The 22,961-nt window shown below is 41.4% G+C and overlaps 1 protein-coding gene across 1 annotated transcript in view; it reads right to left on the bottom strand.

Moving 5' to 3' along the window:
• EFHC2 (EF-hand domain containing 2) overlaps positions 1 to 22,961 on the bottom strand; it is a 1,536,365-nt gene that overhangs the window by 156,418 nt on the left and 1,356,986 nt on the right. The window contains exon 14 of the mRNA XM_044072376.1: positions 18,861 to 18,966. Within this exon, the coding sequence (XP_043928311.1) occupies positions 18,861 to 18,966 (106 nt within the window). The remainder of the gene's footprint in view (positions 1 to 18,860; positions 18,967 to 22,961) is intronic.

The raw sequence follows: 22,961 nt of genomic DNA, 5'->3' as shown, positions 1-22,961 counted from the left end.
TATACACAGCTGTACTATGTTCTTCATGTTTCACTGTTGCAGTCATCACACTTGGGTTGATTCCCAAAGCTGAAGAAATGGGTGGAGGCAGTCAAGAAGAGTTGGGTCGGCTAGTATGCCCTGCAGGACTGCGGTTGCAAAGCCTTCCATGGATTTGGAAAAGATAGCCAGGTGGTAATGCTTGGAGAAGGTATGAACAGAACTCCATGTTGCAGCCTCCAGGATGTCCCTGGTAGGGACCCCTCTGAGAAAAGCTGCAGAGGTGGAAGTTGCATACTTGCAGCCAGGACTGCTGAGGTTGTTACTTCAGGGAGTGAGCTACGCTGTAGCAGTGAGACTGAATGTGAGCCACAGCTGCTTGTAGGTACTGATGTTCCCTTGGACAGGGCAACTGCAAAGGTAGAGGTGAGTAGTAGTACCCAGGCAGACAGTGAGGCACCACTGTCAGAGGGGTGGTTTCCCATGGTGTTTGTAACAGAAATGAATACAGTATGCCATCCATTTGGAAATGGTTTGTTTTGATATGGCCTTCCCTCTGCCTCTGCTGAAAAGCTGATTAGTGACTGGTCAGATTTCCTAAAGGGCTTAGTCCTACCCAGGTAGAATCTGAGCTGTCTGGGCACATCTAAAGAGTGCAGGATCCTTTCCCCCTTATTTTGAGGTTTAGGGAAAAAGGTAGGCAAGTGAATAGATTGGTTGAGAGCCACACTGGACACCACTTTAGGCATGAAAGTTGGGTTAGTCCTGAGCGAGACCCTGTCAGCATGAAAAATGATGAAGGGCTCCACAGCCATGAGTGTGTGTAGCTCAGACACTCTTCTAGCTGAAGTGATGGCCATAAGCAAGGCTGTTTTCCAGAGAGGAAGTTTAACTCTGCTGAAGCTGCAAGCTCAAAGTGGGTGGGGGGGTGAGCTTTTCCAACACAAAGTTAAGGTCCCAAGCAGGGGTAGGGTCTCTTCTGGGTGGCCTTAAGTTGTTAGCCCCTCTAAGGAACTACTTGATGAGGGGTGTGAAAAGAGAGGTGGCTCTGTGCTGTAATGAGCAGAGATGCCAGAGGCACAGATTTTAATAGAAGAGAAGGGTAGGCCCCTGTGAAGCAGGTCTGTTAGGTAATCCAGGATGAGCGGAAAGGAGGGCTGTGCTGGTTCAACTCCTTTATCCTGGATCCAGGAGCAATACATTTTCCACTTCTCAGCATAGGATTTTCTAGTGCTGTGTCATCTGGCTTCATGTATAATGTCCAGGACTTGCTTGCTTAGTTTGGCCACTGGAGGAGAGGTCAAGGAATAAGCCAGCCTGCCAGGTTCAGGGTCTGCAATTGTGGATGCAAGAACTCCCCCTTCTGCTGGGTCAGGAGAGTTGGAATCTGAGGGATGTGCCATGGAGGCAACGGTGACAGATTGTGCAGTAGTGGGTACCAGTGTTGATTGCCCTTGGTCTTTCCTCCCTTATTTTGAGTAACACCCTTGTAAGGAGACATAGAGGGGGAAATGCATAGATCGAGTGGTTTACCCATTGGAAGGATAGGGCATCCACTTTCCAGGCCTAATTCCCTGGTGCAGAATTACTGAGCTGGTGGTTGTTGTGGGAGGCAAATAGGTCCACCTTTGGGGTACCCCATTTCTGGGTTACAAGGCTGAAGGTGTTGTGGTTTTTAATTGCTACTCGTGTAGGTCTAGGAGATTTCTGCTTAAGTTGTTTGCCAGAAAATTTTGGTTGCCTGGCAGGAATTGTGCTAGCAAGTGAATCTGCATGGCTGAAGCCGTGTGCCAAAGGGTCATGGCTAGCCTGCATAGTGGGTAAGAGTGGGTTACTCCCTGCTTGTTGATGTACCACATCACTGTGGTGTTGTCTAGTTTGATTAGTAGAGGCCCTGGAGAGAGTAGGGGTCTGAAAGCTGATAGAGTGTGCTGAACAGCTATCATCTCTTTTTGGGTGATGTGCAGGTGAATTTGATTTGGGTTCCAGTGGCCCTGAATGCACCTGCCGGCCAGGTGTGCACCCCAGGCATAGTCTGATGCATCTGTGGTAAGGGTCTGGGCAGCATGGGGTTGTTGAAAGGAAAGTCCCTTGTGGTTGCATGCTGCTGCCCACCAAAGAAAATCTTTCCTTAGACAAGGTATCATAGGTATAATAGTTTCCAGGTCCTGAAAATGTTGACACCAAAGGCTTTTTAAGTACCACTGAAGTTTCTTCATATGCAGTCTGGCATATGGAATTAGTAGAATGCAGGAGGCCATGAACCCTAGAGTTTGCAGGATTTTCCTTGCAGATAACTGGATTCTGGTGGCCAGTTGAGAGAAGTAGCCTGTCAGATAGGCTTGTTTTTCTGGAGTAGGTAATACCATCTGGGATGCTGTGTCCAGGCTTGCTCCCAGGAATACAGTTTTATGACTGGGGACTAGTTTGGATTTCTTTTCACTTATAGTGTACCCCAGTGAGGTCAGTAGCTCTTTTACAAATGTCACGTGCTGCAAAATCTTTTCCTGACTGTCTGCCTGAATCAGCCAGTCATCCAAGCAGGGGTAAATTTGAATATTTCTTTGTCTGCAAAAAGCAATGGCTGGAGCCAGGCATTTTGTGAAAACTCTGGGAGCAGTGGATAAGCCAAAGGGAAATGCAGATCACTGATAATGCATAGATCCTGGCCTGAAACGTAGATATTTCCTGCAAGTGTCTCTGATTGGGATGTGCAGATAGGCCTCTTTTAGGTCTAGAGTGGCTAACCAGGCATCTTTGGCTAGCATAGGAAGAAGCTGCTGGAGGGCGAGCATTCTGAATTTTGGTACCACCAGGAAGGTGTTTAGAATGGATAGATCTAGGATTGGGCACCAGGTGCCCTCTTTTCTGGGTACCAGGAAAAGTCTGGAATAGAAACCTTGGCCTATCTGGTCTGCAGGAGCAGGCTGAATTGCCCTCATGGAGATCAGGGAATGAACTTGGTTTTGTGCCTCTGCCCACTGGTTTGGAGGAAGATCTGGGAACCCTTTTGGGGTTGGCAGTGTGTGGAAATAAAATTTGTACCCCTGGGACACTATGTTGAGGACCCATCGATCGCTGGTGATGGAGGCCCAGTTTTTTGCATGGGAGGCAAGTTTTCCTCCTAAGGGCACAAGTAGGTGGGCAGAGGTAAGAGGTGGAGTTGAAAAGTCATTGTAAATTCTTTCCATAAGGGGGTGGCTTAGCACTCCCTGTTTTAGAAGTAGAGGTACTCCATTGCTTAGATCTCTGCATTCCCTGGGCCTGCTGTCTAGGGGGAGGTCTGCTTCCCCTAGGTCTAGTCTGAGCCAGCCTAGAGAGGGCTGGAAAGGACCAGTGTTTTGAGGGGCAATGCCTACTGAATCTCAGAGGCTGGACTTGCAAAAAGTCTTTAACTGTCTGCATAGATTTAGCTTTTTCTTCCATCTTCTTTAAAACCTCTTCTGCCTTGGTGCCAAACTGATTGTCTTTGTTCAGTGGCGCGTCCAATAATTTTGATTTGACATGGTCTGGCAAGGTCTGTTCCTTAAGCCAAGCATGCCTTCTAAGTACAGAACCTGTGACTGCTACCCTGCAGGATGCTTCTAGGGCGTCAAACCCACATTGCAGGGCATGCTTAGTAACTTGGCTTGCAGAATGCAAAAGCTCCTGTAATTCTTTATTTTCTGCACAGTCTGGAAAGGTAGATCATTTTTGTTTAATAAGTTCCATAGTATGTTGCTGATATTTCAGCATGTGGAATTGACAGTTTAATGCTCTAATGGCAAGAGTTGCAGAGGTGTATACCTTTTTTCCCCATCTGTCTAAAGCTTGGGAATCCCTGTTCGAAGGGGTGGGATTCTTAGCTGTGGTTGCTTTTATTCCTTTAGGTCCTTGGGAGATGACCTCTGGGTCAGCAGTAGGATTTTTGAAAAGAAATATGTGTGCATCAGGGACTCTGTAATACCTGTTAGGTTTCCTGGGAGCATAAGGTAGAGTATCAAGAGTTAAACTGGATTCTATGAAAACATCATCCACAACATCCAGAACAGGAGGAATAGCTAAGGGTCTGGGCTGTGGTAAATCTAAAAATTCCCTGAGTCTCTTTTTGGACTGAGGATAATCCTGGCATTCATAGGTTCATAGGTTCATAGGTTCATACTAGGCTATCTGCCCAAGGGCATTTATAAGCCTAGCCCATAGTTATGTGGCTTTCGCCACCCCTTTAGTTTGAATAAAAACTATGCCTATCATTTTGCTGTGCCTCTGTCAAGCAGTGACACTGAAGTAATCCCTGGGGTATATCTGCAATCTCCCATCCATTGGTCAAGATTCCTCTTGAACAAGGCCAGAGAGGTGCTCTGCCTCACATGTACCGGGATTTTGTTCCACAGCATAGGGAGTCTCTGGGTGATGAATCTGTCCCTCCAGCACGTTCTATTTATAACCGTGTCAAGGTTTAAGTCTCCCGCCCTTGTGGTTCTGAGGGATCTAGATTTTTTGAGGTGAAGCATATTCATTAAATCTGGGTTTGACATGGCCTTATATGTCAGGCACAGGTCACCTCTGAGCAAGCGGTATGAGACTGAATAGAGCTGAAGTTCTTTCAGTCGGGCAGCATAAGACATATTTTGAGACCCTTTATCCTTTTGGTGAGGAACTTTGGGGCCTTTCAAGCTGCAGCAGGTGTCTGGTCAGATACATTCCGAACGGGCATTGTACTCAATCATAGGTCTAATGAGTGATGAGTACAGGGGACGATGACCTCCGTTGATCTAGATGTGAATCCCTTCATGATCAGGTGGGCGATATAGAAGGTTTTCCTAACTACTTTAGCAACATGAGTGTCAAACGAAAGGCTACTGTCAACCTGGGTCCCCAGATCCCTGACGACTTTTTCTGTGCTCAGTGGATTGCCACCTATATGGTAGCTAGGGGTAACCTTGTTTTTCCCGAAGGGTATGACTATGTATTTTTTGGCGTTTAACTTCAGGCCATGGCTCTGGCACCAGTTATCCGTTTCTGTGAGGCCCTTCTGGAGGATATCTGTGTCAGATGTGTTTTCGACTATGGCGCCCAGTTTGCAGTCATCTGCAAACTTTGTCAGCCATAACCCTCCTGTGTTTGCTTGTACTTCAGAAAAGTAGATGCCGAACAAGAGTGGACCCAGGACTGAGACCTGTGGGACACCACTTGTGACAGGCTTTGAGTCTGACATGGCTCCAGCAACTCTGACCCTGTGCTCTCTCAAGGTATGTAGGGTTTCACCAAAAGAAAAATCCTCTGGAGGAGAGGCAGAAGGAATGGATTCCTCTGCATCTGAATCCTCATAAGCAGATAAGGACATATCTTCATAATCAGAAACCTCAGAGTCATCGGACTCTTGGTCAGATAAAGCTGCTGGGGGGTAAGTCTCTTTTTCTTTTAGAAGGGGTAGGCTGGCTTCCCCTAATCAGCATGATAAGGTCTTCTGCCATTTTAAGCATTTGAGATTGAGGCATGGAAGCAGGTCCTTGAGCTTGGGTTGTCGGTTTTTCAGGTGTAGTTCATATCCTGGGCCTTAGAAACTCTGTAGTTTTAGAAAAAACTGAAGACATGAAAGAAATTGTCAGTTTGTGTCGAATATCGGTAGTGCGAAGAATTTCCTCAGAAGCCGGTGCCTGCACAGCGACTCCGGACCCATACAAGGTAGAGACATCCGCAGGTTCCGTAGTCGAAGAAGAGTCTCACGGCATACGGACTCCAAACGGGTCTCAGTAGCAGCCTGCAAATCCATAGAAGTGGGCATCAGTGGCTGCGAAAGTGCCTCACTGAGTTCCGGTGAACTGGTGACTAGCTTAACGGATGCGTCATCAGCTGTTTTGGATCTGTGTGGTCTGTCTCTGTCTTTATCCTTACATTTTTTCGGAAGATTGGTAGTCGGATGGCTTATCAAAGCCATTTCGGAATATGGAGATCAAGAGCGAAAGTATTTAGCTACGATAAGGGCCTGACGATGTATAGTTCTGGCATTGAACAAAGCACAAAACCAACAGCGAGGAACGTTGTGGTCTGGGCCTAAACAGGTGATGCAGTAAGAATGGTAATCTCGGTGTGGTATTTGCTTTCCACAGGCGAGACAATTGTTAATTTTTTCTAACATTGGTTAGAGCAAGAAAAAAGGATCCCCAATAGGGTACTAAGCTTTAGAAGACTTCAGCTTCAATTTCGGAAACGAAAACTCAGGTAGCGTCCAACCGGCACTCGTGTGAACTGCTTCTGCTTCGGGCTCCATGGCAAGAAAGACTGATGTAATGGCATTGGCTGCCTGTTTTTATACCACTGACAGCTGACGTCAGTCCTGGAGCAACAGCAACTGACGCAGAAACACTAAGCCTCTGGTATTCGAGCCTACAGCTACCCTGAGAGCTTCCCCTGGCAGGATAACCCAAGTGTGATGACTGCAACAGTGAAACACGAAGAACATCCTGAGCTTTGGATCTAAAGTCTGTAGTGGCTGAAGTCAGATCTGGGTCAAATCCAAATACCCAACCATTGAGGAATGGATGGAAGAGACAACATCAGATCCCCTTGGCAAAAGAGCAGTTTATTTTTTCCTTCATTTAGTTCTTTAATGTACTCTGATAAGACAAGACGTTCAACAACTTTTCAGGGTTTGGTATTCTAAAAACATTCTTCATTCTGCAACACTTTCTACTACAGTGGAACAGCCACGCTCACAGTCAAGAGTTATTTACGTCTGGGATTTGTAATCAGCTTCATTGGGAGCAATGATTTTATTCTTCCCATGCTCTTTTTACCCCTACTCCTCTACCCCTACCATCAAACCTCCTCCAGATGGACTAAAGCCAATTTGTCTGGAATGCCATCATTCAGGTGGCCATGAAGGTTGTTTGAGGACATCTGAATAGCCTATCTCATACCCTGGGCAATGGAACAAGTTATTTGAATCACCTGGGGGATCCATAACACCATCCCCCTGACAGTGCATGGTAATATGCCCTTGCTAAGGAAGGCTAATACCAGACTGTAGCTTGATGAGTCAAAATCCAACCTCCAGGATTTCTTTGCAAAGCCGCCCCTCCTCTGAGGGATTGTGGCATTATGCACTCAGCTCCAACCCACCCTTCTCCTGCAGAACAGGCATCCCCATCTTCCTGCCAGCTCTGTTGGGCTCTGGAGCCACTAATCAAATGCAAGTCTCCTGAGTCAAAGTCAGGGCTGTGTTCCTCTATACCACAACAGCTGAATGGACCAGGGATTACAAACTAAAAAAATGAGAAAAACACAGTTAAGACTCCATAATAATAAGCATATTGTATTCTGAATGAGTGCTCTTAGTAGCAGTTTACAGCACATTTTGCAAAAATAAATAGTAACATATCTTGTGCTGTATGACATATATAAGGATGAGGCACAGGAAGAGAGTTACTAGCTTCCTTAAGCTATCATTAAAAAAAATATATATATATATATATATATATATATATATATATATATATGTATAAAAATCTACTTCACTTGACCTAAAACTCATTTGACTGACACCCATTTGACCGACACCCAGTCGACCTAAATTTCATTTGACTGACAACTCATTTGACTGACTCCCATTTCCCCAACAGCTTACAATGCTGAATTTCAACATACTAAATTTTAAATCCTGGACAAGCACACTCAGAACATCAATAACTAACCCTTTTCAGAACTTAAAAACTACTTACTTACCCTCTTAACAGAAACGGGAAAATATACAACCAAACTAGGTGGAGGGATACGCCCCCCACACACCCCCTAATTATATATACTAACTCCAGGATCGCACTACAGTGGGAAAAAGGGCATATACCTTTAACTTGTCTTACAGTACTCTACACACTGCCACTACAGCTGGGAATGCACAAAACATTCACCAAATTACTTTAGATACTTTCCATAAAAATGTAAAGAGACAAATCCACATTTAGAAACACTACTTTCTACATGACTATCGGAATTCTAACAGTCAGCACTGTACGTTATAGTAATTCTCTTTATCACAAGTAAGTCACAGGTGAAGGAAAACCTACAGCAAGTCTATGTCTTAAACGTCAGTGAAATGGAAGTCAGTCAAATGAGTTGTCAGTCAAATGAAATTTAGGTCAATTGAGTGTCAGTCAAATGTGTTTTAGGTCAAGTGAAGTAGACCCTTATATATGACACGGATTAGCGTTCAATGATTTGTTACTTTTTTTAATCTATGCTACTATGATTTTCATGTGAGCCATTCCAGCCAGGTCCCATTGGACTAGTGGGCTCAAACAGGCAAAAAAAAAAAAAAATTAAACATATGTGTAAATGTCTCAAGGTAAAGAAAAAAAATGATAAATTATAACCCTTAAGTCATAATCACATTCATACATCCAGAAAGAGACAGAAGACGGTAGCACAAAGCGAAAATATTTTAAGTAAGAAAGATCAAAATTAAGAAGTGGTAAAAATGTCTCTTAGATAACTGTTCAAGAAACATGAGGATTTAAAGACACTTATATGTATAAAAATACAACAAGTCCAAAGCAGTATCCAATGAACCACCAAAAATAAGACGGCGAGTGATAAAGTTAAGAATTTTATTACAAACCAATAAAACAATAAAATCTTCTCCTAGCACCTCGGCTCAATCAAGCCTTTACAGAGTAACATTCCTACTGACTACACACTTCTTATATACATATCTTAGTAATAAAACAATTAAGTAATTAAGCAATAAATTCATTAAGTAAAATTTCCACTAAAGGAAACACTTCAAATTGCAATTCATGTGGGGAAAAGAGTATTACATTTCAGAATTAAAACAGATTCCTTTTTATGTAGCTTATTTTTTATTTCTTGAGAAGACATGTAGTCTTTTTGCACTTGATCTAAAATAGTTGCCTGTAGACCCAAAGGGACACTATCATGAAACTGTTTAAAATGTATGGCAACTGGGTTTACTTCACTACCCTTTCTAATATCCCTAACATGTTCTTTAAGCCTAACTGCAAAACTTCTCTTCATTTAACCTATGTAAATTTTTGTACATGGGCATTTAAGCACATAGATGACCCCTTCTGTTATACAACTATAGAACCCTCATTCCTGAAATCTAATACTATTAATATGTTTGAAACTTCTCACCACAAACTGACACCCTGTACATCTACCACAAGGGATGGTGCCCCTTCCCCCCACCATACCATTTCTAGTTAACATGGGCATATGAAACCTACCATGTACCAGAAAATATTTGATGTTTCTGCCCCTCATATGAGAAATTCTCAATCTTTTGGAATAAAGGTGTTCTAAGCTATTATCTCTTCTCAAAACATCCCAACAATATTTAATCAAACTACCAATTTTTTCTGAAAATAGTGTGTATCTAGTAACAAAATAAATAAATACATTAGAATCAGTCCTTTTATTAACCTTCCTGTTTTCTTCATTTAATAGCATGTAGGTACTATTATACCTTGCAGTAACTTTTCTAACATCTTCCCAAATAATTTCACTTTAATATCCTGTATTTTGAAGCATTTTAACAGTTCTATCCATCTCCTACTAACATTCCTCCTTATCACTGCATAATCTAGTTACTCTTAAAAACTCCCCATACGGTATGGATAAGAAGGTTCGTTCGAAACTTATAAGTATAATTGCAATGGCATATGGAATGCCATTATAATAAGGATAATAATATAAGACAGACTGTAGGATAAAAAAACTATGGTATATGAGTTATGAATGTACTACAAACCACAAATTAAAGTTCACCTGTATCATGCTGGGGCAGTCTCAGAGTTCACAATTTAAAGTAAGTGAATATGAGAGGTGAATCCCCTAACATGAGAGTGTTATGGAGGTTCTTCTCTGGGAGAGAGAAATGAGCTTGTTTACATACAGCTAACTGGGATATATCTATATGGAAGCATACAGGTGCCAGTAGGAAGCATTGTTTGGGGAACAGAGCTCATAATGCATTTTGTGAACACAATAGAGAGAATTCTCGTAGTTGATTGAAATACTTAAGGATAGGCAGAGCTGTAGCAAGTAATCTCTGGTTTCTATGAGGGACACCTTGGTTGTAGCAGGTAAGAGCCAAGTATCTAAATATGGGAATACACAGACTCCTATTAGTTTCATATGGGCTGTGACTACTACCTTGAACTTAATAAACACCTTGGGGGTTGTGGTGAGACCAAAAGACAGTACACTAAACTAAAAGTGATTGGTTCTCAGCTGGAAGCGTAGGGACTTCCTGAATACTTTGGTAATTGCGATGTGGATGTAAACTTCCTGGGAGTTTATCAAATACATCTCATACTTTTGTCTTCAAATAGGGCAAAATTGCTTGCATTGTGACCATGTTTAATGGAGTCTTCTTGATATAATGATTTAAGCCACTGAGATCCAGAACTGGCCTGCAGTCTTTGATTTTCTTTGGAACCAAAAAAGAATCTTGAACAGGTTCCTGACCCTCTCTAGTGTAGCAGGACCTACTGGATGTCTATTTTTTTCCAAGACAGCGACAATCTCTCATTTTACTGCTTCGTTCTGGTGGAGTGGGATATCTGGAAATGGCAGAAACTGATGGGTAGAAGCATGAGTAGAGGGCATGATATGGGCTTTAGATACAGTTTCTCTTACCAGTTGTCCTGTGTGATGGCCATACATGCTGCTCAGTGGAAAGACAAGCAGACCCCCCCCCCATTGCCAGAGGGGAATAGTCAGGCAAGCCTTCAGGACATGGGGCTTGGTGGGGAAAGAACAAAGGGGTGTCCTTGGTTGACTTTGGAGGATTGAAGCCACCACCAGAGAGAATCTTTGCATACACATGAAAACTTGATCGGGTGGTTCAGTGGGTGATGATGTAAAGACCATTGGACTGATAATGTCAGCTGTAGGATTCTCATGTGCAAGTGTGCTGTAGGTAATAGAGTTATTGTGGCAGCCATCCATCCTAATGCCCTGAGCACTAATTTTGCTGGAGGGTCCAGAACTGCTAGGATCTGTTAAACAGGGAGTAACTGTAATTTTTACATGTTGACGGTAATGCCATGAGTGGCAGCTAGTTGCCACAGGTAGTTCCTGGCTTGGATGAGTAGATGCCTGGTCGAAGTGGTTAGCAACCAGTCATGCAGATAAGGAAACACATGGACTCCCCACAGTCTGAGATGAGGTCCAACTCATTGCAGTTCCAAATGCATTTGGTGTACACCCAGGGAGCTGCGGTGAGTCCAAATGGGAGTACTCGGAAATGAAAGTGACTGGTTCCCAGCCTGAAGCAAAGATAGTCTGGAGTGCCTGTCCATTTTGATGTGTTAGTATGCATCCTTCAAGTCTATTGAGCACATCCAGTCATTCATCATCAGAAGAGGTAAGATGGATTGGACCGTGACCATCCTGAATTTTGAGTTCCTTACTGACTTGTTCAGAGATGTTAGATCCAAGATTGGCCTTAGGTCCACTGTCTTCTTTGGGACTAAAAAGAACCTTGAGTAAATGCCTGATCCGACTTGGTTGGGATGAACCTCTGGATGACATTTTTTTGGAGTAGCTTTGCAATTTCTATAGCTACTACCTCCATCTGACTGGATGGTACATCTGGGAGGTAAGTCCTTGGCTTGGGGAGATTAAAAAGGGAATGGAATATCTTCTGGTAATGAGCCTTTGAACCAACTGGTGGCTTGTGATGGCTATCCAGGCTTCTGGTTGCAAGGACAAATGCCCCCCCCCACTACGGCCTCCAGAGCAGGGCAGTTGAGCAACCCTTCAGGGGTGCTGGAAGGGTCTGTCTGAAAACAAATCTCGAAACCCCATTTTGCCCCAGGGGTGGCATCTGCCATCCTGTTTCCCCCTGTGCCTCAGGGGGAAAAGTCTCCCTGAGCTTCCTGAAAAGGACCTTGAGACTTCGTGAATCACAATTTTTTCCCACTATGATGATTCCTGCAGAAGGATCTTTGTGGTGTGGAAAAATGGATCATGACAACAGACAGGGTCTTTCCATCTTTCTCACTACAGCAGAGTGTGTCTCTAATTTTGTGGCCAAACAAGGATGAACCATCGAAGGGTGCATTGACAAATGATGCCTTGATGGGTTCCACAAAGTCACACAACTGTATCCAGGTATGGTGTCCAATAGAAATGATAAAACCGGCGGCCCTTGAGGTGCCCTCTCCAGTGTGAGAAATCAACCTCATGAACGAGTCGAATGTCAATTGGAGAGTGGCTCTTCTGGAAGGCACATTCTGGAGGACAAGGTCTTCTGTTCTTCATCAGACATGGGCTCAAGGACCAAGCTAGAGAGTTCCTTGATTAAGTTCCTCTGTATCCTGGTGAAGTGGGATAAGTAGTTTATCACTCGCTTAGCAAACACAGCTGAAGCATAAATACTCTTTCCAAATCTGTTCAAGGCCCTAGACTCCCTGTTAGGGGGATGGACAGTGAAGCTTTCCTGGGCCAGCTCCTTTTTGGTGGCTGCCACAACAATCATGGCATCGACTGGGATCACTTTAGTCCAGCATAATCTGTCTGTGGGGGCACTGAGTATCTTACCTGCCCTTTTGGGTATGGGCTCTACAGTGTCTGGTTCCTTCCGTGCCCTGGCAGATACCAAGTCAATAAGTGGATCCATGGGGGGGGGGCACCCAGAAAGTAGATGGGTCAGTGCCAAAAGCTTCCAAAAGCACTGTTTCCTCCAGGTTAGGGCTTTGGGAGGACCATGCACCTTTCAGATGGAGGATCACTAAGATGTCTGCGAAGGAGATGTCATCAGGTAGGGATACGGGGGCCCCCTCCCTTTTCTTCAAAATCAGTGTCAGTAGTGACACTGACTTTGAGGAATGTCAGTGTCAGTAGTGACTGATTCCTGTGGGGAATCCAATTGTTTTCGTTTACACTTCTTCTTCTGAGGGACCTCCTCAGTGGAGTGCTCCTGGAAGCTATTAGAAGGAATTGGGGTTCTACAGTTGGAAGGGAATGGAGGCTTACTGGGACCGGCTGTCCCAGTGGTAGACAAGAGGTCTCAGATACAGATCCCATGGAGGTGATGACTGGATCCAATGGATGGAGAACTGGGAGTCCCCTAGGGTGGGAGAGGACCCTCTCCCCCACCTTGAAGGCAGATGAACTATGAGGATCCAACAGTCATCCCTCTGGAACTGAAGCTGTCAGAACAGACTTCTCTGGAGCCCCCGCAATCCTCCACTCTGAAGGGGAGGTCAGGGCTGGGCTGTTGATCACAGAGGCTCCAAGGGGAAGCGATGGCTCTGAAAACTTTAGAGTCAAAGTAAGCCCTCTGGACACAATGTCTAAGCTTCAGCTCTGAAATGTGCTGAATTCTGACACTGTCAGAGCCAAGTGCATCAGGGAGGTAGTTGGAATCGAAGTAATGACTACTACCGGATCTGACGTCTCGGTTCACGGGGCCTATGCATATGACAATTCTGAAGCAGGAGGTTGGATTGGAGCAGGAGTTATGGGGTGGAAGGAAGAATGTCTGCTCATGGATCTGGAAGAGGACGTAACTGGCAAACCCTCAATCTGGATCTGTGTCTTGAAAAATTTCCTCATCAGTCTATCCATTTCATACTCAGACAAGCTCCAGAAAAACCTGACAGAGGAGGATGCTGAAGGTGGTCTGGACACTGTCTTGGGAGAGGCCTACTTGAGAGGATATCTATGTGTCAATGCACCTGGCTCCAAAGAGACTGGAGGAGTGTGGAGGTTTGAAGAGGGAGAGACAAGTACTGTTGAACCCAAAAGTCTCGGATCCGAGGTTTTTGGAAACTTTTTTGGTGGCTCGGAGGAGGATTTTTCAGGAGAATACTTTCTATGTTCCCTGGCCTCCTTATATTTTTTGATGGGGGATTCAGCCCCTGAAGTAGAAGGCACAGAAGATGTAGAAGTAGGAAGCAAGCCCTTTAGGACGAGCTTGTTTCTATGGTCCACCAGCACCCATGGGGTAAAGCCTTCACAGACTACACAAGAACTGTCTAGGTGCACTGGGCCTAGACAGTAATTGCCCTATGGACATCAGATAAGGGAATCTTGTGCCACAGGAAGTGCATTGCTTAAATCCCAAAGGATTATCTGACTTTTCAGCCATGATAAACCAAAAAAAAAAAAACAGCAACAAGAACTAGAAATAGAGAAAGGAGAAAGAATGAGAAAAGGGAAAGGAACGTACAGCAGAATGCGCAGGAAGAAAACCTAACTATAACAAACAAAGTTTTTTGTTTTTTTTTAAAGATTTTAGGTTAAGAGGAAAAAAGGGAGGAGAGGATAGCAGGAACCAAAGAAAAAGACATGGCTCAAGGCTAACTTATGGTTTTGGATCACAAAAAACTTTGAAGGAGCTCAAGAGCGACGTAAACTCAATGCTTGTCATACGAGCAGCAGCAGGAAATTAAATCTGAGGTAATCAGGGGGAATGAGGCATTATGGGATGAAGAGGACAAGCTCAAGCTTTGGATTCAAAGCTTGTAAAGCATCCGGATTATGATTAAAACCCAGAACCACAGAAAACTCTATCCCCTGCCCAAATGTAGATGACACAGATCTTGCTACCCAATTCAATTCCTTCTTCATAGACTCTATCACCAAACTTACCTCCTCTTTCTCAAATAGCATTCCTTCTCCTACCTCCACTTCTCCTAACTCTTCTCCCACCTCTCCTCTTGCTTCTCCCCCTCCAACTTCTCCCACTTCTCCCTATGACTTCTCCCCCTCCAACGTCTCCCACCCCTCTTCATGCTTCTCCCCCTCCAACTTCCCCCATTCACACCACACCCCCACCTTTCTCCTTAACTCCTATTCTTACATCCACCATATATAAACTCCTGAAACAACTAAAACCATGCACCAATGCCCCAGATAGCATTCCCTCATATTACCTTAGCATAGCTGCAGAAGCCATTGCCCTCCCTATCAGCATACTAATTAACCGCTCTATCCAAGAAAGTACTGTTCCTCAAATCTGGAAAAAAGCTTACATCATTACCCTACACAAAGGTGGTAACAATAATAACATTACCAGTTTCCGTCCCATAGCCATCCTGTCTCACCTTTCAAAAGTTCTAGAAAAATGTATCCATCTACAGCTCCTTCCCCATCTTCTGGATAACAATCTATTAATTCCCACACAGCACGGATTCAGACCCCATCATAGCACCATGACTGCTCTCCTATCCTTCCTTGAAACACTGAATAAAGCAAGAGACTCTGGCTTCACTGTATCTACCATCCTACTCGATCTCTCTAAAGCCTTCGACACTATCTCTCATAACCTACTTCTTACTAAGCTATCTAACCTAAACCTTACCCCCTCTTCCCTACATTGGTTTACTAGCTATCTCTCTAATAGGCAACAAGCCGTCAAATGGAAAAAAGCCACCTCCTCCTTCCTCAACACCCCTACAGGTGTTCCACAAGGTTCTATTTTAGGTCCGCTCCTCTTCAATATCTTTATTAATGACTTCTACCACTCTATCCCCCTTGCAAACATTATTCAATATGCAGACGACTCCACAATCATTTGTGCTTCCTCATCTCTCCCAACTCTCCTAAAACTCACCCAAGACTCTTTCACCACCACAGAACAATGGATGAAAGACAACCATCTTGCACTCAATGCTGCTAAGACTAAACTTATGATATTTACCCCCTCCAAAACAAATTACTTTGATAGATCTCTATTCACTATCACCAGCTAAAACAACACATCTCTTGAGCTGGTATCTGAAGCCAAACTACTGGGTGTCCAAACTGATGACAAGCTCAAATTCAACTCCCATCTGCTACTAAATATAAAGAAAACTCATCAAAAATTGGGCATGCTCTACCGTCTGTCGGTTCCTCACCTCAACTACCAAAATTACTCTCTCTACCACATTTCTCCTTCCCTCCCTTCTCTATGGTGCCCCTCTTCTTACAAACCTACAATCTTCTCTGAAAACCAAGCTGTCCTCTTGTTACAATAAAATAGCCAGATTCGCCACCAGTAACAAATTATCCACCCATCACTGTGAACCTCTCTTCCAACTCAACTGGCTAGAGCTTCCTAACTACCTCTCCTACACTCAGCTCACCTATGCACATAAACCCATTTTCCAGCCATCCCTCTGTCCCTCTCTCTCATCTACCTTCAAAATGCAAAAACTCAAAGACTTCTAAGATCTAATAATCAAAACTTCATTGAAGTTTACAGATCCTTACACCCTCCTGGACAAAACCTCCTGTCCTTCTCACTAGCACGCCTATGGAACTCCCTTCCCCCCTGCATTCGAACCATTACCAACCTACCATCCTTTAAAAAATCCCTACACTCTCATCTAAAATCCTCTTGGGAATGCTCCTGTACACATCCCTCATAACCTACTCGCTACTCCCAACACTTCTCCTCTTTTCCTTTTTCTCAAAACCTAACCAGCAAATTCATGCTGGCTTCTAGCATATAACTCCTTATTTGTACCCTGCAATCTTACAATGTTTTTCTTTAATTACTAATGTAAACTATGTGTGTAACATAACCTTTGTATAATCTGTATGTGGACTATAATCTTTGTATTATCTGTATGTGGAGCTTTTCTCCCCAGGACTCCATTGAAAACGGGTTCTTTAGGCCCAATGGACTATCCTGGTTAAACAACTGCAAATAAATAAATAAATAAATCCGAGTTGGATTCAAGGGTCGGATCTGAAACCTACAAATTGAGGAATGAATGAAAATGACAACATCAGATCGAGACCCAAAGATCTTGACTGTGGCACATTCCAATGAAAAGTGAGTCAGCTCTAAGCACACTACAGAGAGATTATGGGTGTCGAAGGATGGGATTTTCTGACTACATTGGCCACACTTCTTGATGCCCTTTTTAACTGGAGAGCCTGCAGAGAAACAAAATTGAAAACGGACCAAAAAACAGATACTCCCTAACTGTAAACTACTATTTTTTCTACAGTTATCCTACAAAAAATGCAAATAAAGAAAAAAACATTCTCAGATATGATAGAAATATAAATTCTGAAGAAGACAGAACAACCAGAACATGTTAGGCTTCCTAGTCTAATGTCAGTGAAAAAGATGAGATAAAACTTTTGTTCATATATATATGTGTGTGTGTGTGTGTGTGTGTGTGTGTGTGTGTGTGTGTGTGTGTGTGTGTGTGTGTGTCTGGGTTCCCCTATGAAATGCCATCCAAAAAGAGGAGCCAAAATGTGAAAAATGTCTAAAATTCCAAGGGGTGAAAACTCAAACATTAAGAATTTTTGTATGGGGGTAAACCCCCCACACCCCTCAACATATTTATGCCAACTTAGTGGTCGATCAAACATGAATCAAGGGAAATCTCTCAAAAGTATAAATAATTGCTGCTGCGCACATACAAACTGCACTGGCAGTGATTTCTTAAGGAAAACAGTACTGGCAATCTGTTCATCAGTGTCTTGTGATTTAGACTCAGGGCATTATCACAGCCACCTGTAGATATGTTGCTGTGTGTGTGTGTGTGTGTGTGTGTGTGTGTGTGTGTGTGTGTGTGTGTGTGTGTGTGTGTGTGTGTGTGTGTGTGTGTGTGTGTGTGTGTGTGTGTGTGTGTGTGTGTGTGTGTGTGTGTGTTTTCTTTCATCGCTTACAGGATTGGCATCACAACACTTCATATATAATAAATAGTGATATGTCTCCTCAGGACTTTAAAAGCAACAGAAATTATTATGATTACAGTCACATTTAAGGCTAAAAGGCCAAGATATGATTCAAACAAGCAATAAGTAATTAAAGAAAGAACTTTTCCTTACAGATTCATATGTTCATAGGCAAGTACTAGACAATCGGTCTGCAGACCATTTCAAGTCTAGCCAAAAAACTCTATTCCAAACTTCCCTTTGGCGGACAAGAAAAGATAGACTAAGTCATAGCTCTCAGCCTTCCATCTGCAGAATGTGGAACATTACCTCACCTAATGTGGAACAAACAGGCAAAATGTGGAACACTTACTGATAGCTTACTAACAACTTAAACTAGGAAGCCTACAGATATAGATAGATAGCTACAACATCTGCAGAATGTGCTCCTGATGATTCAGTATTATTTATCATAGATATCACTTAAAAATCCTAACTGAATGTGTAACAGACCCTTTCATTGTGGAACTGCGAGGAACATGGACTTTTTAAGACTCAAAATGAGGAACATTCCTCATGATGTGGTGCACTTGTTATTATTATTACCTTTATCTATTTCAACTGCTAAATATTATTTACAGGTAATGTAATATTTAATCCAATTTGCTCACACCTGAAAAAAACTATAGGCAACCACACCTACTGGCTATACTTCTTTTCTTATACTTCTTCAGAATTATCCCTTATATAGTGCCTTGCTTATCTTTGCATTTTAGCCATAGAATGTTTATAAAAAAAAGTGCAAATTAAGAAAAAATGAGTGCCAGTATAACAGTTTTACAATAAAGGCTAGAAGTTTCAGACACGCCTTATATGCACATGACTTGATGTAGTTTCCTGAAATGTTCACAGCTCAGAAATTTGACAGTGATCCATTACATCTGCCTTTACTAAAGGTTGTTCATGGCTGAGCTTGCACACATTTATGGACTAGTTCTAGTAGTGCAGTGTAGTTGAGTAGCTCTTATAGCTGTTCCCATTTTGATGTCATTAGAGGATGGTATCTACTGAAGGGTAGTTTTTATTATGATTATGTTTTTTTAGACCAAGTTTCTAATAGAGGGTAGATTAATCAAAGAAGTATTGTATTAACACTTTGTACTTCACCTCAAAAGGCAAATTATATCATGTAATCTGTAAAGATGTACAAGTTAAGAAACCAGATCCATTATATGATTAGATATAAATACAGGTATTGGTTTTACCAAGGTAGAAGCCTGCAGTGTCAGAGAAGGTGAAAGAGGATTCTGCCTCCAGTTCAGATCAGAAAGCAACTTTGTATACTCCACGTTTCCATGGCCATCTTGATATCTGAAAATGTAAAGAATGTATGCATTGTGAATATTGTCTAATCATACTGAAATTCTGAACTAATTCTGTTATCAAAGAAATAGGAAAATCAAACATGATACTATTACCATCCATGGTCATATCACTGCTTTAAAAGAGAAACATGGGTTGTAAAGATTTAAAAATACCTTTAGATATAAAACCCAACAGCAAGAAATCTTACTCTTATAAAGTCATACTGTTATAACACTAATAATGCAAAAATGTAATGAAGATTTAGACACATAGGTTATAAGCAATATTCATTTTAACTAAGGGCTGTTAAACTTAATATACATAAAAATTTATTTATTTTGAAACATTTATACACATATGACTAAGTGTTTGTACAACAGCATCATCTCACAATAAGAGACATAAGCAGCATCAAAACAATGCAGATCAGCAGTTCCACAGTTTATTACTGAAATACTATTTAATATAATGAAGTTACAGTTATTTAAAGTGTAAATGGCCATTACGTTCCACAATTCATTACTGAAATACTATTTAATATAATGTAGTTACACTCATTTAAAGTATAGATGGTCATTAAGTTCTGTTAATTATGCTTTCAGACATGTTTTAATCAACAGAAAGAGCAAACTGAATCTATAAAAATATATAAAGCATTATTAGGTATACTCCAAGGTACAATCCAAAGAAACACTCTCCTTAGAATCACAATCAGTCAACCTGAGGAGAAAAGACACCATTTGCTCCCTCAAAATAATTCCTTTGTTCATTAAACAAAAAGAAGAATCCTATTTTCTTTTACCAGTAAACCCAGGATGAGAGCAGTCAAGAGCCTAAACTAAGCCTTGATCTAAAACCAGTAAGTCACTCCTCACCAAAGTAACTGAGACAGGTGAAGATAAACGTTCAACTTTCTGCTTCTTTTTAACAGGAACCTACAGAAACGCAGACCAATGACTGTCAGGGACATCTCCCCAGGGAACACGCATCCTAATCTGGATGGATTTTTCTATGCTCACTAAAGACACTCCAACAGCAACAGAGGATGTATCTAACCACAGTCCATGGTACCTAAAGGGGCTACACAAGAGGAAACCAAGGAAGATCAGTGTTCTGAGGATTCAAAAATGACCAGAGATAGACACCCATCCATGGCTGAGGCAAATTTGTAGATTGCTAAAGGGGCAAGGCTATTTTGAAATGTTCTTTTCTGTGACCAGCAAATTGTTCCATGAATAAAGCATGAAATCTGAGTAACACTGACAGCAGCAGTCAGTGACAAAGGGTAAGAAAGAAAAAGAAGAGTTTTCTACATAAAACACAATGAAAAGCACAATATACACTTACCCCAGCCCCTAAAATTAATTTAAGCAAAGTTTTCACCAGGAAAATCAAAACACAAAAGTAAAAAGTAACACTTCACAGTTAAAAGTAACTGAAAAGTGACAGTCCAAAAACACAAAAAAAGTTAAGTATCTGTCATCATATTAAAATGTGGAAGTCTTTCACCAAAGGGAACTTATCTGTCCACCTATGGATGAATGGTAGCTGACCATTGACCAACAAAAGCCTGAAAGAGGAGCACTGCTCAGCAACAAGAAAGCCTTGAAGGCTTGGTGTCCAGACTGTTGATTTTCTACAGCTCTGCTTAAGCTGCCAGTGGCATAGGCACATGGAAGGTGCCCTTAAGCTTTGGAGGCTGTCCAACATATCCTATGCAGGATATAACCCATATAGCTTAGACTACTGAATTAGTGATCAAATTATGAACATCAAGTGGAAGTCCATTTTTCCTCTGTCCTAGGCCTTTTAGGCTGAGTATATGCAGAGGATTCCCTAATCTTGTCAGCATTAGGTTTCTTCTTTTTATCCTTGTCTTTATGTTTGGGAGAACTATCCAGAAAAAAACAAGAGGCTCAGCCTCTGAGTTCAAAGAAAGTGGCCCTGAAGCTATACTTGAAGTCAAAGCTCAACAGAATGGGCACATAACCTTGTTTGATTCTAAAAAAGAATGTAAGTTATTTTATCTGTCTAACAGTAGCTGTGGTAAAGCCTTTACAATTATCATAAGTAACAGAAAATGCCATACATATAAGTAATAAACAAGCACAGAATATTTATCCTAGGATGGAATCTTAGGGTCTGCATTGTATTTTTCAAAGCTTTTCTCTGCACTGCAAGCTAACACTTCTAAGCAGTGGAAAAATGAACAATACATCAACTTGAAAGATCCTTGAAAGAACATCAATACAATGGTTGAGAAAGATATTTTGTCATACAGAAAGGGTGAGGCAAGAAACATGTCAATGACTTAAGGAAGGACAGTTTAGAACAGTAAAACTCTCACAAAAAAAGAGACGATGACATAAAAAGTTGGCCAGAATCACAACAAGATGAAAGGTTAGCATATAGTAATTTTATTAACAAATTATAACATATTTCTCAGAAAACAAACAACTGGGTGGTTAGATTGAAACACTGATACTTAATGTAATATCTCATGCTGGACTCTATACCCTAGGCAGCAGAAAAATGCTAATATAGGTAGTGGGTCATGATCTGGGGATCACATGAATACTTTGACAACATACTTTTTAATCATCGAATGGAGGAAATTTGCCATAACAAACATCAGACTAAGACCTGAAACAAATGAAAGGAGTGGCAGAAATGAAATGAAATGAAATGGCAGACATGTAGACTAGGCATGTTTTCTGAGTTAGGACTGTAATCTGATATAGTATGAGGCAGAAAAAGGCATGCAAATTCACAGCACAGAAGATAAAGAGAAAGACAGCCAAGCTGAAGACTGCAGGAGTACTGATATGAGATTGATTTTTTTCATTATAGTACATTGTTCAGTAGCTTTTAACAATTTTTGTTTTAAAGTTTCTGCTATACCCTATTCTGTTCTGCAAAGCAAAGTCTAAGCTGTTCAGAGGGTGATTTCTCAAACATTTTCATTTTTTTTCCTCAAAATTTTTTTTATTTTTCAAATACATTTGAATGAATTCCATAGTATTTATACATAACATCTTAAATAACTATGTACACTATTTACATTAGCCTGACACTATAACAGATGTTAATGTATACAGTTACTTTATAAGTATGTCCAATCCATTATCAGAGTGTCTGATCAATTATTGTATAGTGTCAATCAACGATAAGACTTTTCCCCAAGGGTTGTTGATAAATGGCTTTGGATTAATTCTTAGTTCTTTAATTTTAATTTCCAATAATGCAGTGGTCTTCAGTAGGCTGTAGAAGTCTTCTAAAGTTGGTACTGTGTTTGTACTCCATCTTCTTGTTATATACTTCCTTGAAATTGCAAGTATAGTCCATACTAGGTACATGTTTGACCTATTCAGATGAGGACCTTCGTTCACATTTAATAATACATGAGCTTTAGTTAAATAAAATGATTCATTAAAATAAAGCTTGTAGAAAGTTATTAATACCATTCCAAAATGGCTTAATTTTAACACAATCAAAGAAAATATGGTTCCAGTCTGCATTGTGTACTTGCTCACATCTCCAACATATTCATTTTATGGAAGAACTAATTTTACTGATTTTGTCTGGGGTTAAGAATGCTCTGTGCAAGCATTTCCAATTAAAAACTTTCCAGTATTGTGTAAAGGATGTATATTTAATCGATAATAAGATACTTGTTTTAATATCTTCACAAACGAGTACGAAGAAGAAAAACAAACAAGATCCAACAAACAGGCAACCTTGAGTCCAGCAAAACCAAACCGAAACACTCCTTTTCCGAGTGCTGGACTCAAGGTTGCCTGTTTGTTGGATCTTGTTTTAATATCTTCAGTTAACTGTATTGAGTGTCCTTTTGTTATATAGTTCCAATATGAGGTTTTGGGTGTTGTTTTATAGTTTATTAATATTTTGTAAAAATTTGAAATACAGTTTCCCATGTCAAAGTCATTATATATGATTTTATATATGTATTTCATAAATTTAGGTATGTCTTTAAATGAAGA

Source organism: Protopterus annectens, chromosome 5.part0 (genome assembly GCF_019279795.1).
Source record: "Protopterus annectens isolate FY-2018-M chromosome 5.part0, PAN1.0, whole genome shotgun sequence".
In the NCBI taxonomy this organism is placed as follows: Eukaryota; Metazoa; Chordata; order Ceratodontiformes; family Protopteridae; genus Protopterus; species Protopterus annectens.
This window is presented reverse-complemented; position numbering and strand designations above follow the sequence as displayed.